We start from the raw sequence: 23,528 nt of genomic DNA, 5'->3' as shown, positions 1-23,528 counted from the left end.
GGGATGTATTATTACTGCGGGGGAGGGTGTGAAACTGACTCAGAAAGTATTTAAGCCTTCATTGGAAAAGGAATGGGCGCCTGTAAGTGTTGTTTTGTTTTGTTTTGAATCACATTTACATTTTAGGCAGTTAGCTGCCCAGCTTACCCAGGCTGACTTACAATGAGTAGTAAGCAGTAGAACAAAGTTAAACTCCAAGATAACCAACAGTACTGGCAGCCAGTAGTAATGAGTACAAGGGTCAGAGCCACAGCGTCCTGGCACTAGATGTACCAAAATATTCCCATGGTCTGAGAATGATCTTGTGTGATAAACAGCTGAAGGAGAAAGGGACGACTTGGATTTTCTTTTCACTATTTCTTCAGTCCGCCAACAAAAGTTATCATGAAACCTGATGTTAGCCACGGTATCTACCAAATTAATCAGTCTACATCACTCAGTATTTTTGAAATAGCAAACAGTGCAGTACATCAAAATGCATGCCTATCACAGAAATATTTTTTTTATATTTCTTTATTTGGACATTTTCAGCATTGGATGGATATGAAGTTTTCTTCTCTTCTCTTCTCTTCTCATAGAAATCAAATACTCTCTTGGCCTGTCATGTACAACTAACACCGCTTACAGCCTTCCATACCATTCAAAAACAAAACATGTCTTTGTTAGTTATGTTTTCTGTTTAAATCCTGTTGCGATTTAGACTTGGAGCCCTGTATCATCTCCATGGACCTCCTAACTCTGTTTCCTCTGCGTTTCTACTGTTTGCAGGCCAGGAGGAGGATGGGCGGAGGGTTCTGGTACTGAGCTACCCCCAGTACTGCCGCTACCGCTCGGTCCTGGCCCGGCTCAGGGAGCAGCCTTCCTCTCTGCTCACGGACCACACGGTGCTGGCGCTGGGCGGTATCGCCGCGCTGGGCGGGAACACGAGGATCCTGTACTGCCGGGACACCTTCGAACACCCCGCCCTGCTGCAGAATGAGAGCATCTGTGACGAGTTCGGTGAGTCTGGCAGCTACCACCGTCTTGATCGAAACCTTCAGATTAGTAACCGTGTCAGCTCATTTGGAATTCCAACAGACAAAATATTGGCAGGTTTGTAGTCAATCCAAAGCATTTGGAGTATTACACATGATGTCAAAAAAACACAACCTGTACTGTAATGTAAGTGCACACTTTTCATTTATACTGAATGGTTCCTCATCTGAAAGATTCAATTATGTCCTTTCTGTTACCATTTTAGCCTGCTTTTAGTGGAAAATGGGCAGTGTTTGCACTTTTGGGCCAGGCCATTTGGTTCCATAGTGTCAAATCCCAGAAAAGTACTTGAATCCATTTAAAATTGTAATTTGTTGAAAGGCTGCTTGCCTTCATATGGCAGAGAAAAGGTCTAAACATACACAGCCCAGTGGCGTGTCTTTTAATGGATGTAGGATTCCTGGCTGCGCTACCTTGACAGTGTATGAATACTATTTGTGATGAAAAGATTGTTAATTGCAGTGGATATTTGTGCAGAAGTGAAGAAATATGGTTCAAGTGTGATGTTTTATATTTGGTGTATTTACTCTATTACTAGATATGATGAGTTCCTATTCCAAGTCATAGCTACATTTCTTTTAATTTACAAAATCTTCCATAGCTGTAGCTGTTATTTCTGACTTGGATGTTGTGTGAAGACCATTCAGTTGTAGGTTGTAGGTTGTGGTTTCACTTCAGATGTTTCTGTTCTAACCCTCCAATCTGCACGTTCTCACACTTGATAGTCCAAATGAATTGGCTCTCTAAACAGAATAGGCTTTCAATCAATGCTGCTTTAGTCTAGTTAATTGAGGCTGAAATGGGAATTCAATACAATACTTAATAATCGGCTATCATTTGCTAGTAAGACTTTTCAATATGCTGAGTGAATTTCATTTTACCTCAGTTAGTTTGGCCCAGAGGGGTCGTTCTGTTTACGAGCACGAGTGACCACCATTCAAACACCTCAGCCAGTCACACCTAAGGAAAGCATTCTGTAGTTCAAGGAGGAATTTTGAAGTGCTGGAACATGTCTATCTGCCATTCACAATACTTTCCCTGTAGCACATGAATCCGCACATTTTATTAACCCTGAGCTGGGGCAAAACAAAGGAATAATGTGATTCATCTCTCTTTATATTTCCTTTCCTCAGCAGCTCAGTGTAGCTCAGTGGGGGGTTTTGTGCAGCACCAATCTGACATTCACAGTAATGGCTCCTCTGGTCAAAAAGTCATTGTTTTTCTTTTCCTGTAAATTTGCCAGTAGGTAATTGCATTTTTAAGAGAGCAGCAGAGGTGAGACCAGAAGGGAAAACGGTTTTAGGCGTAGGAAAATAAGTTATGAATAGTAACGCTAACATCCTGTGGCTGCTGTTGCTCATTCACTTGGCTCAATAATGTCATTCCTTTGTGAGCCACATTTAAGCTAAAGGTTTATTTTCAGAGCCTAAGGGAGTTCTAGGTTTTACTAAGGCAACCAGATTTCTAATGTTATTCACGTTTACCCGGTTAGAATCATACCTTTATTTCTGCATGAATTACTGCTTAGTGACTGGTTTGTTTCAAAACAACAGAGGGAAGTAATTGCCATCACTCTGCAAAGTTAACTAAAGGCTCAAGGGCTTCTTATTCACAAGCACAAACACACATGTAAGTGTGTGTGCATATACACTTAACGTTGATACACAGCTGCTGAGTAAAGTTTCTTTCCATCGACAGGCTCCTTTAAAAGCAACTATAAACCACATATTAAATCCACCTTTATTAGGATAAATACTGGCGCTGTGGATGAGTAAAAAGGAATAATAAGCAGCTGTGAAATAAAAGAAGTTAGAAATTGACCTGGGGACCAATTTTAGGGCTTTTTCTATGCTTCCCTCAATGCTAATTCTGACCTTTGGATTCAGCCAAATCTGCTGTGGCAGCTCTAATAGCCGTCCTCTTGTCTGGGCTAATTCATGAAAGTGTGTCAGGCTACCTCAGGGGGTAGAGGAGAGGAGAGGGTTAGGAAAGAAGAGGAAAAAAAAATGTGCTATTGCAGAATTTCAGCAAGCCTGCTGGTACAGTATTGTGTGAAACATAGCCATCAGATGAAAGCCTGCTAGCCTTGTTTTGGTTTCAGCACGGCACCGGGTTGGGCTGTGCAAGCTGTATGTATATTGATGTACAGATTTATCTACAGAAAAACACAGATAAATGTTTGTGATCTCAGCATGTCCGGCATGCTATCTTACTGTTTTTTCTGTCTCTTTGAGGTGAGATCAAAATCAATATGCTTTGGCTGACTAAAGCCTGTGCTTCTGTGTGAATTCTGATTTTCAAAGTAGGGATCACAATACGGGGAGCATATCCTGAATAATGACTTTCAGATTTTTCAATATATTTGTACAGACCTTACTGCTTGATCTAAGGTCATTCCTAATGCGATGGATGCATCAGTAAAGAGAATGACACAGTTGTTGAGCAGCGTGCTTTATCTAACCCGATCCATATTCATGTTTTTCGCCGACGTCATCCGTGTCCCTGCTTTTTAATCGGCCCGAACAAAACAACGTTTGCGTCAGTTACCATATCTCCAGTCCTGTGATCCATATTCATGTTCAGCGTCGCCTGTCATCCCCGCTGTTGCTTTGCTCAAGGGGAACGACACTGTTTTTGTTTATTATTATTATCGGCGCAGTCTCTGCCAATGTGGATTGATTACACCCGCGCTATTTTGTGTCCCCGATTGTGTGGAATTTGATTCTTACCAGGAGGGATGCAAAATTACCGCGGCAGAATGGCAGCGGCTGTGACAGTGATCGAAAGCGGAAAGGAAACCGAAGTTCTGGCCAAGACCTTGTTGGTCCAGATGTCCCTGACGGTGTTTGCTTATTGTGTGGGAAATACTGATACACATATTCTATTGCATACATCCACGCTGAATACAAAATGAGTTCTTACATAAGTTAGCTGGAGACTAGAGGAAGGGTTTACATACCGTACTGTAATATTATTGGCGTTTCCTAAGCCGCTCCGCCGAGAGAACGACAGAAATAGTTTGTGTGGGCAAGGCCTCCGAGACGTTGAGTGACAGATGACAGGGTTTTGTTATTAGTTGTCATGATACTGTTCAATATTACTCACATTCATTTGGCAGGGATATGCGGCGCAAAGCAATAACGTAAACATTTGTAAGCTAGATTTAGAAGGCGCTGTATGTGATATATTTGAGCAAGATGTACAGCGCTGGGGCTTATTCCTGCTTGACAGCCATTCGTTCGGGCGTGCGTTAGGGAAAATATTATGACCGAAATTCTTCTCATTTTCTCCGGTTCTGAAGCAATGCTCACAAACTGCTGACCCTCCACTCCCCTCCCTTCCTCCACCCCTTCGGAAACCTAACACCCCTTGTGTGCACATTGCTTAAATCAACAGTATTTTGAAAGTTAGTGAGGCAATCATGTTTGAGGTGAAGCAGTTGAGAGCTGCCCCCTCTCTCTCTCTCTCTCTCTCTCTCTCTCTCTCTCTCTCTCTCTCTTTCTTTTTGCTCTTTCTCATTCGTCCTATATTCCCCAGGTCTCCTTGGCACAGAAACCATATATTTCATGTTCAGCTCAGCGTGTTTTGTTTGAAATATCTCTCGCTCAGAGCTGGTTTGATTTTTATTAAAAAGAAACATTTTCTGTGGAATCCTTTGGAATCCTTTTTTGTAATCCCCTAGGGTGGAGGGGAGAAAAAAAAAAGATTTATTGCTTCAATTTATTAACGTTGTCCAGATGCACGGATCATAAACAGCATTTTACAGTCTATTTTTATAATATTGTGTGTGTGCTGCTTTTGTGAGCGTCCATGTGTGTGTGAGTGTGGTTCTGCATGTCTGTGTGTGTGTGTGTGTGTGTGTGTGTGTGTGTGTGTGTGTGTGTGTGTGTGTGTGTGTGTGTGTGTGTTGCATCTGCTTGTGTGTGTGTGTTTATGTGTGTATTTGAAGCTAAACAGGGTTAAGGTTGCCCTAGTGAGGCCAGGATAAGAGCAGAATATAAACACGGTGATAGAGGAAAGATTTCCTTTGTGTTCATCTGTCACTCCTCTTCTCACTGAGGCTGATACTGAGAGAAAGAGAGAGAGAGAGAGAGAGAGAGATGAGAAACAGGAGGGAGAAAAAGGAAAAGAGAAAGAAATCTGTCAAAATCTTGCTAAGCTGTTCCTTGAAAGGTAGCTTGTATCTTTGAAATCACCCAGTGTAGTAGCGGGTTGGATCGCCAGATGAACGTATGATGTCATTGTTTCCAAAACTTGAGCCGCTTTCTCTCTCTCTCTCTTCAAACATAAAATCAGATTATATGAAATATGCATAGGCCAATATTGTCCCAGGACGGGCCCGTCTGTTAATGTAATAGGCAGATTGCTCGCTAAGCTCACGTTTTCCCGTCTCCGCTGCAGATTTGTGTTAAGCATCAGTCCATGCATTTTTTATTGTCCATATGTCATTGTATAGAGCGGCTGCAGAGGAGGAATTTACAGGGGAAAAAGAGAACATGTTGTAGCCATCGAATCAGATTTCATAATCAGGTCAGGTACCAGTTGGGTCATTACATAAAAAATTAAATGAACATGTGCTGGAAGGCTACAGCGTATACGTCGTCATGTCCTTTGATATCTGTAAAATCGTGTTTTTATGAGAAATAAAAGATACCTATTTTTACCCTATGAGCAAGAGTCTCATAGGCAAGGAGACACACACAGCATATTGCTCATGACATATCACTTGGCAATATGTGACTAGCCTTGATATACGCAGAGCAGGATCTGTTTTATTTATTTCTCTAATGTGCTTTGTATGCACAAGTAGTGTAGAATCCATGTTACAGTGCTACTGTATTTTTACTAAAAGCATTTTAGTCCCCTGGTATCAACAGCATTAGCATGACTTCTGGGCTGAATGAGGCATGATCTCCCTTATTATCCCTATTATGTCATCAGCAGCACACAAGCACTACAGATATTGCATTGCTGCTTATCTATTTTTAGCAAACAGCACAGAGAGATAAATAAGCATCTGGCCATAGGCAAGAAGCTTTTTCAGAGGTCTGGACCTGTTATTTACAGTACAAAGTTTTCTCAGAGGAGTAGTGCTGATCTAGGATAATTGACTAGCAGAGGTAGAAACGAGCACTATAATGTTTTACCCAGGCAGACGCTCTGTTACTTCAGTTAAAGTTTGCTCTAGTTGGATTAAGAGAAGATTACTCAAATTAAAGTGTAGCTCACTAAAGGGCACATTAAGTATTTCTGTGTGTCCTTAAATTGTCCCCGCAAAGATAATTGATTAAGCATTTTGGCATGGTTATTACAAATAACTTTGCAAGTCATCATCAGCTCAAGGCTTGGAGATGGTTAAAGACGGAGTAAAAGTACAGTTATGTATTCATAACAGTTGTGCAATTCAAAATTCGGATTCCTACTTTCCACCTCAGCTGCCTTGACCCGCTCATTCATTATAACCTGGATCATTACTCCGTCATTACGCTTGACAAATACACTGCAAAAAATCTCAGTCCATCTAGTCTCATATTCAGCCTTCAACTCTTACTTTTGTTAAACCAAGATGCAAATTCTGCCAGTGTGGTGAGGTAATTCCACTTGTTTCTAATGTGTCAGGAATTTCCTGGAAATGACTGTTAGTATGTTGAAACAAGTCTAACTAAGGCAGATCAGTGCACTGCTATCAAGAAAATGACGCTTGATTCTACAACATTCTTGAAACAAGTTGATTTACATTGGAAACAAGTTAAATCATCTAACCCCATTGGCAGATTTTTTCACTTTTTTTAAGAAAATTACAATTTTAGGACTCAATAATTGACTAAATGACTTGTCAAGATGGAGATTTTTTTGTAGTGTATGAAACCCCAGGGTTGTGGAGCATGTTTTACAATAAACAGGATTACATTTAACTGATTACCAGACCTGAAATCCCAGATGTGTTTTGTACCCTCCTGAATGTCCCTAATAAAGGCTACACACAGAGACATGCTGGAACCAGTTAACACCTCTGACTCATCTACAGTGTAACTGTAGATGTTGTTTACCAATCTCGAAGTCTGTCTCCGCCAATGAGGCAAATGTAGAGAGAGAGCGCTCTTGAATGCAGCCCTTTGGTCAGGCTGCTGTTTTAAGTGTCTAGCAGCTTACTTATGTCTGCAGGTAGAGGCTTGTAGTGGGTTCTTGTTTCTGAAAAGGGTTTATGTGTAACTTTAAGTGAAGTCAAAAGTCACATTGCCACACTGCTGAGTGATACAGGACAATGGAAAAGGGAGGATTGTGTATGACTGTGTGTGATGTTTCCCAAGAATTTTTCCAAAATGAGGCAGCGGCCGTGTGAAAAATTGAACACCCACACTATCAAAACAAAAACTCATGACACATTATTGAAGTTGTATGCTATTTTTTTAATTTTTTTTTTACAGTTAATGAAACATAGAAATAATGAAGATCAGGAGACAGTTTTTGTTGTTTTGTTTGTGTATTTCAAAAGGGATTCACAGCCTTTTGGAATGAAACCCTTCTGAGATCCCTAAAAATACACCGGCCTGTAAACAAGGAAAAGACAGAGGGAGGAAAGTATCCACTGGCCTATTTTTTTAAGGGAATGATTATTATTTATAATCACCATGGTTTAATGCTGTGTAGCTTTTGGGAATGACAAAGTCGCTATGATTGGGTTCATTGGCCGACTCAATCCCATCAAGTGTAACTAGAGCGTGATCTATTAGAATACATATGTTTTATTGATGTATGGGCTTCGTGTTTATCCTGGCATTCATTTATTTATAGGTCGATGCTGTGATTTTTTTTTTTTCCCCGAGTAATGAATAGGATAAGCCTTGAAGCTTATCCACTGCTCCCTTTCAACTCACTCTCTGTCTGTTTGTCTGTCTGTCTCCCCCCCCCCCCCCCCCCTCTCTCTCTCTCCCTCACCCTATCCCTCTCCAAAAGCCAGATTGAAATACTGTATTTTTGAAAGCCCCGGTCCCATTGAGTTGTTGCTGCAGTCTGTCAATATCAATGATGTGGAAGCGTTTGAAGGTTAGCCCGTTTTAGCAAATCCTCCACATTATGTAACTTTGACTGTTTTACATTTGGCACTCATGGAACAGCAGGGTGTGTGTGTATTTGGGACAGTCCCTCCGAGTGCCCTTACATTTCTTTTCATTGCTAAATGGGATTTTTTTTAAATTTCCTCTCTTGGAACAATAGCCATTAAGAGCTACTTGCCAATACTTAGGCAGAGGCAAAAGCTTAAGCGACATGTTCACTTGTCACATATTTACAGCTTGTATTTTTAGGCTGCTGCTCTTATCAGTGTATCCGTTGTGTATTTTGTCTTTTCCTTTTGACAGCAAAGCTGTACTGTGAGTTTGTACAAATGAGATACAACATAGAGAGATATTGCATGTTGTTGGAAACACCAAAGAGTTTTGTCTGTTGTAATTACAGTGTCTTGAGCTAAATACAGGGTGATATTATCAAGTTCTCCCAGGGTCAGAGGTCATCGCATTCCTCAGTGTGTGTGTCAGTCAGTGGGTCTGGGCTCAGATTAAAGCCAGCCATGTCTCGAGTGTGATGTGTATTAATAAGTACTTATGGTGCGACGCTACCATCATGAGGCTATCACATGAGGTGGACAGAATGAGAGAGAAACAAAGGCAAAGAAAGAAAGAACGAAAAAAAAAAAGAAAGAATATTGAGACAATGTAATTATACCTTATTTTGACTATGAGACAAAACGAAAAGTTTGTAAGATTTGTCCTGTAAAACGTAACACTGTGCGTTCACACCGTAATTTCCTATTTAGTTTGCAAATGGAAAGCTTGAGTCTACAGCCTTTATGAGTTTGCACAGTGGTAAAGTACACACATTCACACCCCTGTCGAAACACACACCCCAATGAATCCGATGAGAATGATTTCATAATCCGTCGCAATAATAAACTTCTTTGAACAGTTTAATTGGCTCTTCCTGGAACGGCACGGCTTCGCTTCATTTGATCTGATGAAAGACTAATGTTGCTTCTCCCCAGGGGGAGCATGCACAACGGCGCACAAATAATGAATTAAGAACACTACCCATTTTTTTCAAATGACTGCCATAATAAACTAGGAAAATTCATACAGCACTTATGCCAATTTCAGGGCCCCCGAATTGCTTTCATGTTTACTTGCTAATCACATTTAATTTTCCAAGCTTGTTTTTAAGTGAAAATAATCCTGATTCCTGGAAGGGTGATGGATTGGGGTTAGGCGGAAGCAGAGATTGATTGTCATCATAAAGCACCGTTGTTATTGTGACCGTTTGGAAATGTTCCAGAAACAGTCCTTGTACAGTACGTGATCAGTGATGAGTTGCACTTACTGTACACTGCGCTGGGTTCGCCAGTGCTTGAATAACCTGAATGGCATGCAATGAAATTCGACTGGAAGGCATCTGGTGTATGTAAAAGGGAAATAGAAGTAGGCTATGCAAAAGAAATATGTAAAATTGAAACTGACAAAGTCATGATGGTTCGGGAGAATGTCCTCTCTCCAGCAGAGGAATATTAACAGTGGCAGTTTGAATGGAGAGCTTGTGTACACCAATAGTACGGTCACAGAAATGAGCTCATTATTGGCACATATGCATGCATGTGCACATCCACGTGCGCACAGACAAACACACACACACACACTTTATGTTACTATGGTGAGGATATTCCATTTGCTTATCCATGTGCTAATTGTAACCCCAACAATAACATGCCTAAGCCTAATCCTGAAGCCAAGGAAATCGGTGTAAAACCAAAACCTTAACCTAAATTAACCTCAACTCTAACCACACTTTCCCTAGTAGGCTTGGCAGAAAATCCTCACACACACACACACACACATACACACACATGCATACACACACACACACACACACACACTACCCTAATACTTAAATAACTTCACACACTGACAGGTTGATATTGCCCATCTCTAAAAGAAGCTGATTTACAGACTTTTAGAAGTGCAAGACAAAAATATGGGAGAGTATTTTTAATGTCCTGGTAAACACACACTTGCTGGGATGTGGGCTTGTCTCCATGGCAACGCTAGTCGGAGCGTGCCCGGCCTAGCGTTTTGACAGGTTCTCCTGATGATGATTGATAATTACTACCTGACTTGTTGTCCCCGTCTCCACAAACATATGGCGGGAGCTGCCCTCCGCCATATATCTGCCAAAATGTTCCCTTTTCTGATAATAGCTTTTTAATGTTGCGTTTTGTTGCGCATGCATAGCAATCACCCCCCCCCCCCCCTTTGTAATTACATTTGCTGCCGCTCACACAGTTTTTACAGAAAGGAAAGAGAAATAGATAGGAAAAGCAGGAGAGAGTCAGAGAGTCAGAGAGAGGGGATGGAATGGATTTCACATTGAATTGATGTGTCCCCTCCCAATACAGGGGGATTTAAATTTGACAAATTGACAGGAAAAACAAAGACAATCAGCACTTTTTGCAGTGCAGTCACATATTCAAATTTAAGCTCCAGATAATGGCTGATGTGGTGGGCTGTAGTTTAAAATGGCAAGCGAGACTCTTCATTCCATATCTGTGTGAGCAGTATTATAATATGCTGTGTGTTTGCATGCATAAAAGCTCATATTTAGAGGCAATTGGAAGCAATCTTGTTATATTCGCACAGGCCATAGAGGAGGCATCAATCTATAAACATGATTTATCTACTGCGCCCTATGTACTAAGGCATTTGCATAGCCCCTCAGCTGTGGATCTCATTATCCGACTGTACACCAGAACCTCAACCTCAGACTTCAAAACTGACCAGCATATCAAGCATGCAAACTAAAATATGAATAAAGGTTGAAATTCATTGATATTCCCCTCTGAGACTGACTGATTTGCATCTGTAAACACAACATCATATGGACATTTTAGATGAGATAAATGTGGAATTAGAATACATTTTATATGACAAAGAGGATATAATAATTCAATTCAATTCAATTCTATTCTATTCTATTCTATTCTATTCTATTCCTGTATGTGTATGCATGTATTTGGGATGTCCTCCTCAATACATGCAGCATTTGACCTGCAGTTTGTGCAGGTTGTTTTAGAATATGTCTGCATTCATGTTTTGCTCAGTAAGTTTTTGGTATTTCGCTTGTGTTTCACTTATCGACAGCCCATTGTTTTGGGTGACCTCCGCTCCCCGGGACGGGACAGCATCAGCGAGGTTCTACTGTATCTCTCCTCTCTTGAGTTTATCTAGCACATTAAGTCCCGGCTTCTGAGATTGAGATCAGACAAACTCATTAGCTCCAAGTACCTGGAACATTAGATATTATATGCCTGGAGTTCCAGATGGGCAGGACGAATAGTTTCCCTACATCCCATTGAACATTCAACGTTCGGCGCACCTGCAGCGGGCAAAAGCACGATGCTCCGTGGAATCCGAAGTGGTTTCTAATACTGTTTGATTGAGGTCTGCCACAGGCTACGGCGACAGACAGGCTCTGTGAGGGAGATAATGATGCATGCACACACAGCTGTCAGTCAGCCAGCTGAGGGAATGGTCTTTGAGGAAAATAAAAGCAGACTGCAGCAGATAATGCACTATTTGTATAGGAAATGATGGGTTTGGGAAATCGAGTGGAGCGGGATGCCGGAGCTTTTACAACAGGGAGAGGAGATCTGTTGAAAATCTCCCCCAGATCAGCCAATCACACATGACTGTCTGCCTTTGTAGTGTGAATATATAGGCATTCATACATACGGACTCAGGCACGTCCGTCCATTAGAGAGTGAGTTTGATAAAAGAGAGGTTGAGACGTCTGTAAAGAGACGTGCAGTGTGGTTATAGAGAGAGAGAGAGACCTATTTAAACCAAACTGTTGAGGACCTGCAGATGAGTCGGCTGCACCTAGGGGGGCTGCTGTTAGAGCTCGTTTAGTAAAAAGCCCGTCTAATCCTCCCCTTTTTACCCCGGCACTCGCTCTAATAGCCTTGTACTACAGTGGTTTCAGTGTGTCAGGAGTCAGGAGTTTCTGATACAGGTGCTCTCCAAACACAGCACTGCTCATTGACTGTGAACGCCAGTGGAAAATTTAAATTGTCGCTCTCTCTCTGCTCTCTGGCTTTCTGCTTTCTGCTTTTTCTCTCCAACTGCGCTCTCTCTCTCTCTCAATCTCTCTGTCATTCTGTTACTGCTCTCTCTCTCTCTCTCTCTCTCTCTTTCTCCCTCCCGATTTTTTTTCTCTTTCTTTTCCTGAGTATATGTTGTTGAACAAACTTGGATGTGTTTGTGTAATAACAGTAAGTAGTATCCATCGCCATAACGAGCCAACCACATTCCTCATTAAATTCAGAATAGCTCTCAGCCATGCAGCGCTGTAAAAATATCTTCTACTTTTACAGCCGCATTCATGGGGGAAAACAACCAATAATAACACCAGCAATGACAATCCTTCAATAATATCAATGTACTATCCTAATGAGGTTATAATATTGACCTAATATGAAACGATGCGCTGTTGTACTCCGCTGTGAAATGTTGTGCAATTTATAATCTGCCTCTGTATAATTATAAGAAATTAATTAACAGTGAATCATCTATCAACCCACTGAGGTTTTGATGATTAATAAAACCATGTACCCTGTCCACCCACACGCTCTGTGGGTGTCTCGTGTAATTTTTGATGATTTCAGTGATAGAGATACTTGAGGTATTATCGTTCATTAAATTCTTTGCTGTCAGTGTGTCTCAAATGACTCGCCGCGGAAACGTGCCTCAAGCGCAGGAGCAGAGGAATAACTCTCCTGTCAGATGTGACAAAGTGAGAATTACGAGCGCGTCAGAAAAGCCTGATATTAGCCGTTCACAAGTTAAAGTTACACTCAGGGATTTGCCGGAGTGCTTGAAACGCGACGGTGGCACTAAATACTTTAACTGTGTAAAAGCAGAAACACCCTGATGTAATAGATCTTTGTTAGTAAGTGAGGTAAAAGTCCTCTAGTCAGAATTCTAGTATATCTATCTGTATATATACACTATCAGTCAAAAGTTTGGACACACCACATTTTTCTTTATTTCTACTATTTTTCTCATTTTAAAATAATAGCTAAGACATCAAAACTATGAAATAACACAAATGGAATTATGCAGTGACCAAAAAAGTGTTAAACAAATCAAACTATGTTATATTTTAGATTCTTTAAAGTAGCCGCCCTTTGGAAAGAAATTCATACATAGGCATCAACTTCACTATTTATATTGGTCTAAGAAACAAATTTCAAGCATTTAAGCATAAGCCTTTAGGATAATGAAAGCCTTTAAGATAATGAAAAACATAGGAAATTCAATCAAGTGTGTCCAAACTTTTGACTGGCAGTGTGTATATATACTGTATATCTTATGTACTTAAGTTTCAAAATTAAAGAAACAATCCACCTTCATCATTCTTTCTCGTAAGTTTAGAGGGTTTGAAGTTGGTTTGAAGTTAAAAAGTGTTACACTTTGATCACATTTTATGTACTAAACCCTTTCCATCAGCCTAACTTGTAACTGCATGTCTTTGATAAATGTAGCCTAGTAAAAAAAAAGTAAGGTAAGGTATTTACTTTGGATTATAGTGGAGTAAAAACATTCAGGCAAATACCTTTCTCTGTGGAACGGAAATATGGAAATATGGAAATATGGAAGTACAAATGCCAAAAAAAAAAAAACTAAGCTTGCGAAAGTATAGTACCAGAGCAAAAATACTTAGTCACTCTCCAACCTGTGAGATCTTTGACGTATAGTGAAGACGCCATCGCCTGTCATTGCCGGTTGAGGAATCAGTCATCTCATGCTTTGCGTATTCTCTCTGGTACAGTTGCCTTGCTGTTTTGGAGCCCCCCTTGTCACATCCCTATGCCTCCAATGGAGTTAAAATGTTCCACCAAAGTGAAATATCACTTCAATGATCACACATTTAATGCTCCACTGCTCTGCAGATTAAAGTCTGTGTCTCATGAGTTGTAGGAGGTGGGGGTTTGGCATCATGTTTTGATAGGTTTTATTCACTTTGGTCTATCTTTTTGCATTCTGATAGATCCTAATATTGTCAGCTTTCTAATGAGTCTTCTATTCTGTTCTATTCTGTTCTATTCTATTCTATTCTATTCTATTCTATTCTATTCTATCTTGAGGTACATACTTTTGCAGATGAGGCCACGGTTTGCAATGTAGACATAATCTTTGCTGATAATTGGCAACTGGGTGTCAGTTCTTTGATGATTTTGCTCCCAAGTGAGGGGACAAAACATGTTTTTCTCCTACCGCTGGTTGTTCCAGTCATGCCTTACTCCTCCTCCTCCTCCTCCTCCTCCTCCTCCTCCTCCTGTCTGTCTGAACTTTGACCTCATTATGGTGTGTGGAAGCTGAAGTTAAACCATAGAATTAGAATTCTTCGAGTAAAGACGTCCATTTGTGTAGGAGTTTGCTTCATGAAAGCACAGGTGGACTTAAAATACGATCAAAGACAGGAAGAGTCTCCCTCGGCTCATTCGGTTACACAATCTCTCTGAGGGATGAAAACCCTGAGAAGTTGCTATTCCTGAGCCGCGGAGTCAAAACAGTCCTTGTGTCCGCGTTCCTTCCGTAAAGAGGTCAACAGCTAATTTGTACTACGGTCGCGAAATTGTTATGCAGTGAGCTCAGCAGCTTTTTTAACCTGATGTTGGACCAGAGTTGTGCTGGCTGTCATTATTAGTCGTTTTCTGGCAGTATTTCTCAACCACACCGTTTTAAGTGATTTATTTCAGCGTGTGACCTTTTTGATCTCCCTTCAAATGAACAATCAACATTCGTAACTGCGTCATTGCACATTTGTCTAATGTCATTACAAAGAAGAATGCAAAATAAAAGTCCTCGCAGCCAATATGGTTTTCAGTCCAAAAAAAGCCTGACTTTAGATTCACTCTGTAGGTCCAAATCATCCAAAAGACGGGTTTTAGATGGCCACTAATATACAAAAGCATGTCAATTTAGTTGTTACATCCCTGGGCTTTTAATTTTTTATTCACAAATGAAACAATAGAAACAATACATAACATCAAATACTTAACATGAAAGATATCATATACCCATCTACTTATAAAAGAGGATTTTGAAATAACATTTCCTTAACAGAGATAATCATTATGTGAGCACATGTAGATATTGAGGGTTTTGTTTTTTTTTCTTCAGTCAATTTTGTGAGTGTTATCAGCAGAGGCATCCATCAGTTGAATTCTCCAGCCGGCTTGATGTGTCGCTCCGTTCCCAGCAGCCACTCAATCAATCAGTCCATTTTGTTGTGGTTCCCTGTGGCTCCGCTCTGCTGAGGCACAGAACCGTCAGAACCCTTCCCGAGCCGTCCCTAATGAGTTTTTCATTATCATTGACATCAACTGAATGGTAATGAAATAGAGGTAGTGGGGCTGTATTTAATTGAATCTGAGAAGAAAATTTATTAGACAAAAGCTGCCGTCGCAAAGCTGTTAAGAGCTGAGAGCGTTCGGCTGCATCCGGAGATCAAGTTGTCAGTCTGCGCTTCTCGCCGGTGAAGTCATCGCGACTTCCATGGCTCCGGGGTTCTGCTCTGTGACAAGACATGATGGATTCTCGCCCCGGGGAATACCCCTCACCTGTGTGTATGTGTGTGTGTGTGTGTGTGTGTGCATATGTGTGTGTGTGTGTGTGTGTGTGTGTGTTTGACCTAATCTCATCTCTACCAAATAAGCCATGATTCAGAATGCTGTTCACTACTGTTCAACTGTAGATTTGTGAGACTGTGTGTGAGAAAGAATGTATGGTGTATTTGTTTACAGTGTGTGTGTGTGTGTGTGCGTGTGTGTGTGTGTGTACAGTATGCCCTCAGGGGCTTGCGAAGGACCAGGAAAGAAGCAAGAATCCTCTGGTCACTTCAAGTTGTGTCTAGTGACCCATATAGGCGCACAGCACAGAGCCACAGACCTAGAAATAAATAGAACTCAATGGGAAGCAAATAGAAACTGAGCGGCTTCAATCAACAGCCATTTTTGGTGTGTGACTGTAGCGCCCATTTTGGCATGATGAAGGAAAGTATCATGTATATTTTACTTATATTTTTCTTTTGTAGTACATGGACAAGAACATTGGCTGTTCTTTCCACTTGGCCCACAGGTTGTTAAAAATATCACACCTCTCAGGCTGCTATCAAATTATTATCTTCTGATGTTTGTTTTTGTTTTTGTTTTGTTTTTTACAAAAGAAAATGGCTGTGTCTGCTTCCATCCTAGAAAAATCAATCTGTGCAGAGCCTGGCCACGTTTCGTTTTCTTTGTGTTATTCTAAAGAGGATGACTCCTCCCTTATGTAACTCCGCCACAAGGAGACCAGGTCAGCAGTTCTCCACGACTTAACCATGCAGCAGCATAGGAAGATTGTCTGCAATCCCCCACTTGACCTTGTGTGCCTGCGTGTATGTATATAAATATATATGATGTACCAAATATATATAAACATATGTCTGTGTGTGTGTGGTACATGTTCGAACACGAGTGTGCGTGTGCGGACACACGCCCCGTTTGCCCCCAGCATTCTGCCTAGCTGCATCCAAGTTGCCTTTATCAATAGGTCAGTGAATTTAAACTTGCTCACTGTTTCGTTATCTTGCGTTATGCAGCAATATTTTGCTGTGAATGCCGCATTTTCTTACACAGCAGTATTTGACCTGATGAAATATGTAAACAGACAGGCTAGTTATGTAACTACCTCTGTCTGTTAAGGTGGTGTAGGGTGTCGGGGGTTAGAGATAGGACTAAAAACAGAACCTCATTGAGGGTGCAAACTCACCCAGGCCTGTGTGAAGTTTTGGTGTGGATACAGACGGTGCCTGTTTAAACTGATGCCACATGCTGAAAAATAAATCCGCTCTGTGTCAGACTCACAAGTATTAACTATGATGAGTCATCTGTCACATAAAGGGTTGATGTAATTTCTTAGTGTTAATGAGAAAGTGAGAGAGCGAGAGAATGAGAGAGAAAACAGAGAAGAGGAAGAAAACACACCCCACGCTGTATAAGTTAAGATTACAACGTTGAAAACTTGTTTTTTCTAATGCCAAATGGATGACAAATGCATGACAAATGGCCTTGTAATTTTCCCTGTGCCGTTTCTCCCCAGCGTAGCTGTTGTGAAAATAACAACATGAAGTGATAGGTTGCTGAGTCGCAATCACTTTTACCCTTTTTAATGATGCCTCTTAGTTTTATTCAGCTCCGGTGTTATTCTAACATTTTCTTGATGGGAATTAGATCCGACAAAAATAATCACAGAGTCCCTTTGGCAGGGAACAACCTTGGATGTGATTTAATTGTCATTGCAGATGGAAAGAAAGAATGTTGATGCTGTGAAATACGTGACTGAACTTGGCTTATTTGAAGTTTCTCTGTCTTTTCCCTCTGTCTCTCTCTCTCTCTCTCTCTCTCTCTCCTTTGAGCTTATCTCTGTTTGTGTTGCTGTGTGGAGGCAAGGCACTCTGCCAAGAAGTTACATTACAGTCACGGGTTGACATAAACGTGGGTGTACAAAGGACTTGGATGGTTTAAATACTTTATTGTGTGTGTAATGTGAACTGAGCAATTATATCTGCCAGCCTTTCAAACAAAGAGCTCCTATCAGGCAGGTTCATGTGTTTTTAATTAACAACATTAGGCTCTAAGACATGAGCAGGCTAACTAGAGGGGAACCAGGAATCGAGCGATGATATTAGTGCATCTGAGGTGCCATAATAAGATGTAATGCTCCCCTATGCTGTTACTATTGATGAGATGACAGCTTTGGTATTCCAGTTGTGAAAAACAAAACAAAACAATGCACAGTTACATTTGTTATCATGGTGAGAAATACACACAAGATCTGAGCCTCCATAGTGTCCATATCAAATATTATTCTGAGCGGTAACCATTCGTTTAGATTTCCTTCCTTTTTGTAGGTTTGTGGGTTAACCAGAATCTGTAATTGTCAGTATACTGCAAACTGTTTGACCATCACATTATGTCCTCATCTCCATCTGCAAAATGCATCTGTCTGAATTTAAATGTAGTTTCTATTTTAAGCGAGGAGGAAACTTGAGGACTTTGTTTACTAGCACATCGGAGCTGTTTGGCAGTCAGCTACCCCATTCAGCACAATGTTACACTTATCTGGTTTAAAAACTATTAGCCACAGGCTAGCAGGTTTGTGAAATCCCATCTCTGGTTGTAAATGTTCCTGTCATGCCCCCCTGTCCTCTTCATCATTTAAATTCCATGTGGTCAGAAATGAAATGCATCATATCTTCTGTCTTCTTCCTCTCAGAAATTGCATGTTGTTGTATTACATGACATTTCATTCAGAAATGAAATGCATGTTCTATTATGATTGTTCTGAGTGAGAACATGCACAGCTTTACACTAAACCAAATGTTGGCAAGACTGAGGTGAAAATATGAAATTATTTAATCACACAATGGATCGCAAAATTGCCAAAAAAAAGTATCAACACATGCATTTCAGTGTAAATCAATCAATCAATCGTCCCCCAGTTGTTCTAATCGTTCCATCTTCTGTCCTTCAGCTCCCAACCTGAAGGGGCGACCGCGGAAGAAGAAGCTGTCCATATCCCAGAGGAGGGACTCCCAGGGTCAGGCTCAGGGTCAAGGTCAAGGGTCATCAGGGTCAAACCAGGGGTCAGCAGCAGCTCAGGACCCCTGCAGCCTAGACGGCAAAACTCCTAACAAGGTAGCGCTCACATTTATGCCAGATATTTACCAGAGAACTAAAGCATATGAAGTTAAACATCTTATAGAACTTGTATAAGCTCTCCCATCATGCATCTGTCATCTGCAGTAGGAGTGCAGCGGTGACGGCAGCCTCTTCTTCAAGAAGAACTGAATTGGCATTTTGTGACACCTAAACTGGTGTTTCTCAAACAGTGGCTTGCCACACTGTCCCTTGTATCTTCTGGCAGAAAACAAGAAAACATTTGAGTTTTCTAAACAATTCACTGTGAGAGACAGAACAGCAGTGTGGCAGCAGTGTAGTGTTACATACAGTACATGCGGTAAAAAATGTGTCTATGATGGCTACATCTTATATTGTGAAATGAAAAGAGATAATATGAAAAGTTTTCCTAAGAGATGGGAATGTAGTTTATTCAAAATGACAAAAGATTCCTCTGCTTTTTGCACAATATAAACCTTTCTTTTCTTAGATTGTATTCAAGCTAATAATTATATTTTCTGGGGTACACCAGTTCATTGTAATAGTTCAAATTAATTAATTTGTAGCAGTTTTTATCTGATTGATTCAATCATAGATTCAATCGTGATAGCATTACTTAGCAGCGTTCTCGTTGTCTATCTGTATGTCTTTCTCGTCCCTAGACCAAATAAGATAAAAACATAATTCAAAAGTGGAAGGTGTAAGCTTTCAGTTATCTAATGCTGCAAATCTCAACAAGTCATTTAGTCATTTTAACAAGTAAAACAAAATTGCACAATCGAGTGAGATGATTTCTCTTGTGTCCGGTAGATTTCCCCAGAACAAGTGACAGCATCATGAAACAAGACAGATCGCTACACAAGTATCAAGATAATGTTATTTAATCAAGAAAATTCAAGTTTGCTTTGTATTGGAAAAAATAAATCACATAAATCACACACCATTGGCAGATTGTTTCACTTGCTTTAAAAAAATCTATGATTTTAAGATTTCTTCTAGATTTTCTAGATTAAATGACTTGTTAAGATGATATGTTATTTTGCAGTGCAACCTTTATCCAGCCATCATTAATGATATTTAAAGTACAGGGAGTATTCACCCTAAATCCCTTTTCACATATGTTATTCCTCTAACCTTGGGCAGTTCAATCAATATCAACAATTCTCTCTTGAAGCTACAGTCAAGGTAATCTATGTCTAATCTGTGATGACAACAAGAGCTGCTCCATTGATAATCAATGGGAGGCTGCCTTTTGGGGCTGTAAGAATATTTGTGTGTGCTTGTACCCCAAAGTGTTTCATCTCAGAAAATCAAAACAGTCTGAGATCATTAGGGTAGGGTTGTATTTTCATCTTAAATTCCATCTATTGACTCTTCAAGCTCTTTTTCTTGCAGGTCAAACACAACTGTAAAGTGACGGTACCAAACGGTAAAATAACCTCGACGGCCAAACCCAAAGCCAACGGCCTCAGCAAGAAATCCCTAGCCGAGGACAGGGAGAAAGGGAGGGAGAAAGAAAAGGAAAAGGAGGAGAGGAACGAGAAGGAGGAGAGGAAAGAGGAGGAAACATCAGAGGAGAGCAGAGCGGAGGAGCAGGCTTTCTTGGTAGCGCTCTACAAGTACATGAAAGAAAGAGACACGCCCATAGAGAGGATCCCCTTCCTCGGCTTCAAACAGAGTGAGTACAACAGCTTATTCTGTTATTCCCTTTCTGGCAACATTTAAACTATGGGGTACACTATTTTACACTCAAATTCTTCATTAAATAGTAAAGTTTGCTTTGTATTATGCGGAGAGGTTTTTCTTCCTTGGCTTTTTTGAGATATTTGGGTGGTAATATCACCGGTGGGGAAAGTTATCAAGGTGATGGGGGATTGAAAAGCCTCATTCAGAAGTCCCATGCAAAGGAAATAATTATTTAAACTCAGTGAGATGCCTTGTTCTTTAAAAAATAAACAGAAATAGTGTATATTTTACATTACATTTTGGTGATGAGAAAAAAAAACGCTATGTGAGCTATCTGAGAGTCAAGCAGGCAGGGGAAAACCTTGTGTGGATTTTCAACAACACCTCTCAGCTTATGTTATCTATAGTGCCCCCCTGTTATGATCAAATGAGTAACCAGTAGCTACTTTTCACACCAGTCAAGGGCAGATTTTGTCCTCGCCAGCCAGAATTTGAATGAGGGCTCGAGGAGAAGAAATGGTGATGGCAGCCAACAACTGCAGGCAGCGTGCCCAAAATCCCTGAGTTACACTCCTGTTATAAACTGCAGAAAAACATACAATCTGTAGCAATAATAAATTATAGGAATAATTGTCTGCGTTCAGATAAATCCCATCTAGGGGTTTGTAAAAGACTCTTGAGGCCCCCTGTCAGAGCACATTTGGTTGGCTTTTGTAAAAGGAGAGAATATCTTCTCACACTTGTCAGAAGGATTTTCTGTGGAGGCCAAGAACGTCCTCTAACACTGTTAAAAGAACATCACATGTATGGGAAACACGTCTGTTTGAGATAAAAGATTTATAATATAGGTCGGACGCTTAGCTTACACAGAACTCTCTGGCTGAGGGAAAGCATGTACATGAACGTCTTATACAGGACATCATACAGTCTCTTGAATCTACAAAGTGTGTGTTTGTTTTGCTTCTCATCTCAATCAAACTGTGATGTGATGATTTGAATTTGCTTTTTGAACTGACTTCTTTCTCACTCTTTACTCAGCCAAGGAAATTACATTTAGATTCATCTCAACTCGTTTTAAGTGAGCCAAGGGAGCTTTAGTCACTCACAGTCTGTACACAAACTAACTGCATCAAAATATAGCACATGGCAACATCAGGAAATGAACGTAAGAGAGAGAGAGAAAGAGACAGAAAGAAGAAATGAGAGAAATGTCTATTGTATTTACTGTAAGTATTTACTGTAAGTATGACAGTTTATAGCGCTCATTACTTAGTAAAACTCGTCAGTAAAACTCATTACTTTAAACTATTACATGAATGTAAGCTGTGGTCGCCCGACTCTGCAAACCTCACCGAGATATTTTGACAATCCTGTCATCTTGACTGCCGACATGTTGTTGCTTAAGTAGGTCATTGTGGTGGAGGGAGAGAGAGAGAAAAAGAGAGAATAACACACCCAATATGCTTTACTTTTAGTTGGCATCTCTCGGTTTGAGCTCAGAGTAAAGGCGAGGTCCACGCGCCAACTGTTTTACATACAGTACATGCTTTGAATCTCAAACCCAGAAACATCATAAGCAAGGCCTCATTAAGTGGTGAAATCATGCTGTTTAAACTTCGTCCTTGGCAGCAAGCACACATCAGCACATGTAAAGAGGAGGCAAAAAAAAAGAAAAACACATCATAATTAATACAACAAACCCTCAGATGTAATCAGGCGCCTTTTTCATATTCTTCCTTTTAAACTCACTACAAATGCATTAAAAGATCAAAGAACACGTTTTCCTGTAATGGAAATTGAAATTATGTTATTTCAGTTGCGTTTGAGTAATAATCTTTTTATGAAGTTCTCTGGAGTTTTACAAAGCAACAGATGGTTGAATGACTTACCAGACTTACCCGTGCTTTGTTGGCTGAGCCCTGTTTCACTCTGCGTTTGATTCCCCTCCAAAAATCCCTATCTGAATCCTAACATGGACTATTTATGTATATTCCACCTCATCCTCATCTCTTAGCTGTGAAATCGTCCCTGAAAAAACTCTTCTTTTTTTTTTTTTTTATGGACCGCAATTGTGGGTCTTTATGGCCCAGCGGAGAGAGATATGTGAACTTCGATCGTTCAGTCAGTCAATCTGCCCCTCATTTGAATGGCTCACAATGCGGTTTAAATCTAGTATTATTCATTTCGCTGGGTTAACACAGCGCACACTCGCTCGCTCGCCTCACACTCATGTTGAATTTATGTTTCACTCCCGGGCCTGTATGCATTAAACATCTTAGAACAGAGGTACTGATCTGAGACCAATTGGCCTCTTAACTCACACTTAAGTCCGATAATATACTCATGTGATCCTTAAAGCTAGGTGACACCCATTTTGCAGAATGGCTCTCTTACTTTTCAAAATAACTCGCTGAGCAGTAGTGACAGGATAAGCGCGGCGCTCTTTGTTTTTTCATCTGTGGAAATGGCGCAAGGTGGCTTTCATTCACCGCTGCTCAGCTAACTACTCTGAAAAAATAATGGAAAATGGCTGACATACTCAAGCCTTCATCAGTAAATCCATTCATAGAGGCTGAATGCACACTGGCACCTGAATCACTGGAAGTCATAGAAAGTAGAGCGCTACAATGGCGAGCAATACAGCGGAGTGGAAAACCAGTGGTTGCAGTTTATTCATACGAGTTGCTGTCCTGCAATTCTTATCAATTGGTGGGTGACTTTGCTCTACAGCTGGTCCCATTGAAATTGTATGGGTGCAGTAGACACGTTGAAAGAGATGGGAGATAGAGAGAGTGAGCAAAGTGGATTGAGCGGTAAAGGAGGAAAATGAGGAGAACTAAAAGGGGGGGTAGTAGAGCTTACATTGTACATTCTGAATGCCCTTGATTTAAAATAAAAGATATGTGAGGAATGGTAAGCGTGTGTGTGTGTGTGTGTGTGTGTGTGTGTGTGTGTGTGTGTAAGTGACTATTACAGACGCATGTGTGCTTGAGTGCTTGGGCATGAGCATGTGATTGTGAACATCAGTTCCAATTTGTCT

At 40.6% G+C, this 23,528-nt stretch overlaps 1 protein-coding gene across 1 annotated transcript in view; it reads left to right on the top strand.

Annotated features, from left to right (window-relative positions):
• Window positions 1-23,528, top strand: part of LOC139639926 (AT-rich interactive domain-containing protein 5B-like) — a 64,555-nt gene that overhangs the window by 25,184 nt on the left and 15,843 nt on the right. The window contains exons 4-6 of the mRNA XM_071514082.1: window positions 769-999; window positions 18,657-18,820; window positions 20,198-20,480. Coding sequence (XP_071370183.1) covers window positions 769-999; window positions 18,657-18,820; window positions 20,198-20,480 — 678 coding nt within the window. The remainder of the gene's footprint in view (window positions 1-768; window positions 1,000-18,656; window positions 18,821-20,197; window positions 20,481-23,528) is intronic.

The sequence above is a fragment of the Centroberyx affinis genome, unplaced genomic scaffold (assembly GCF_046629955.1).
Source record: "Centroberyx affinis isolate AG114_WGS23_722 - 3 ecotype Tasmania unplaced genomic scaffold, CSIRO-AGI_Caff_v1 ptg007942l_1, whole genome shotgun sequence".
Lineage (NCBI taxonomy): Eukaryota > Metazoa > Chordata > Actinopteri > Beryciformes > Berycidae > Centroberyx > Centroberyx affinis.
Note: the sequence above shows the minus strand (reverse complement) of the source record. Positions and strands in the feature narration are given on the sequence as shown.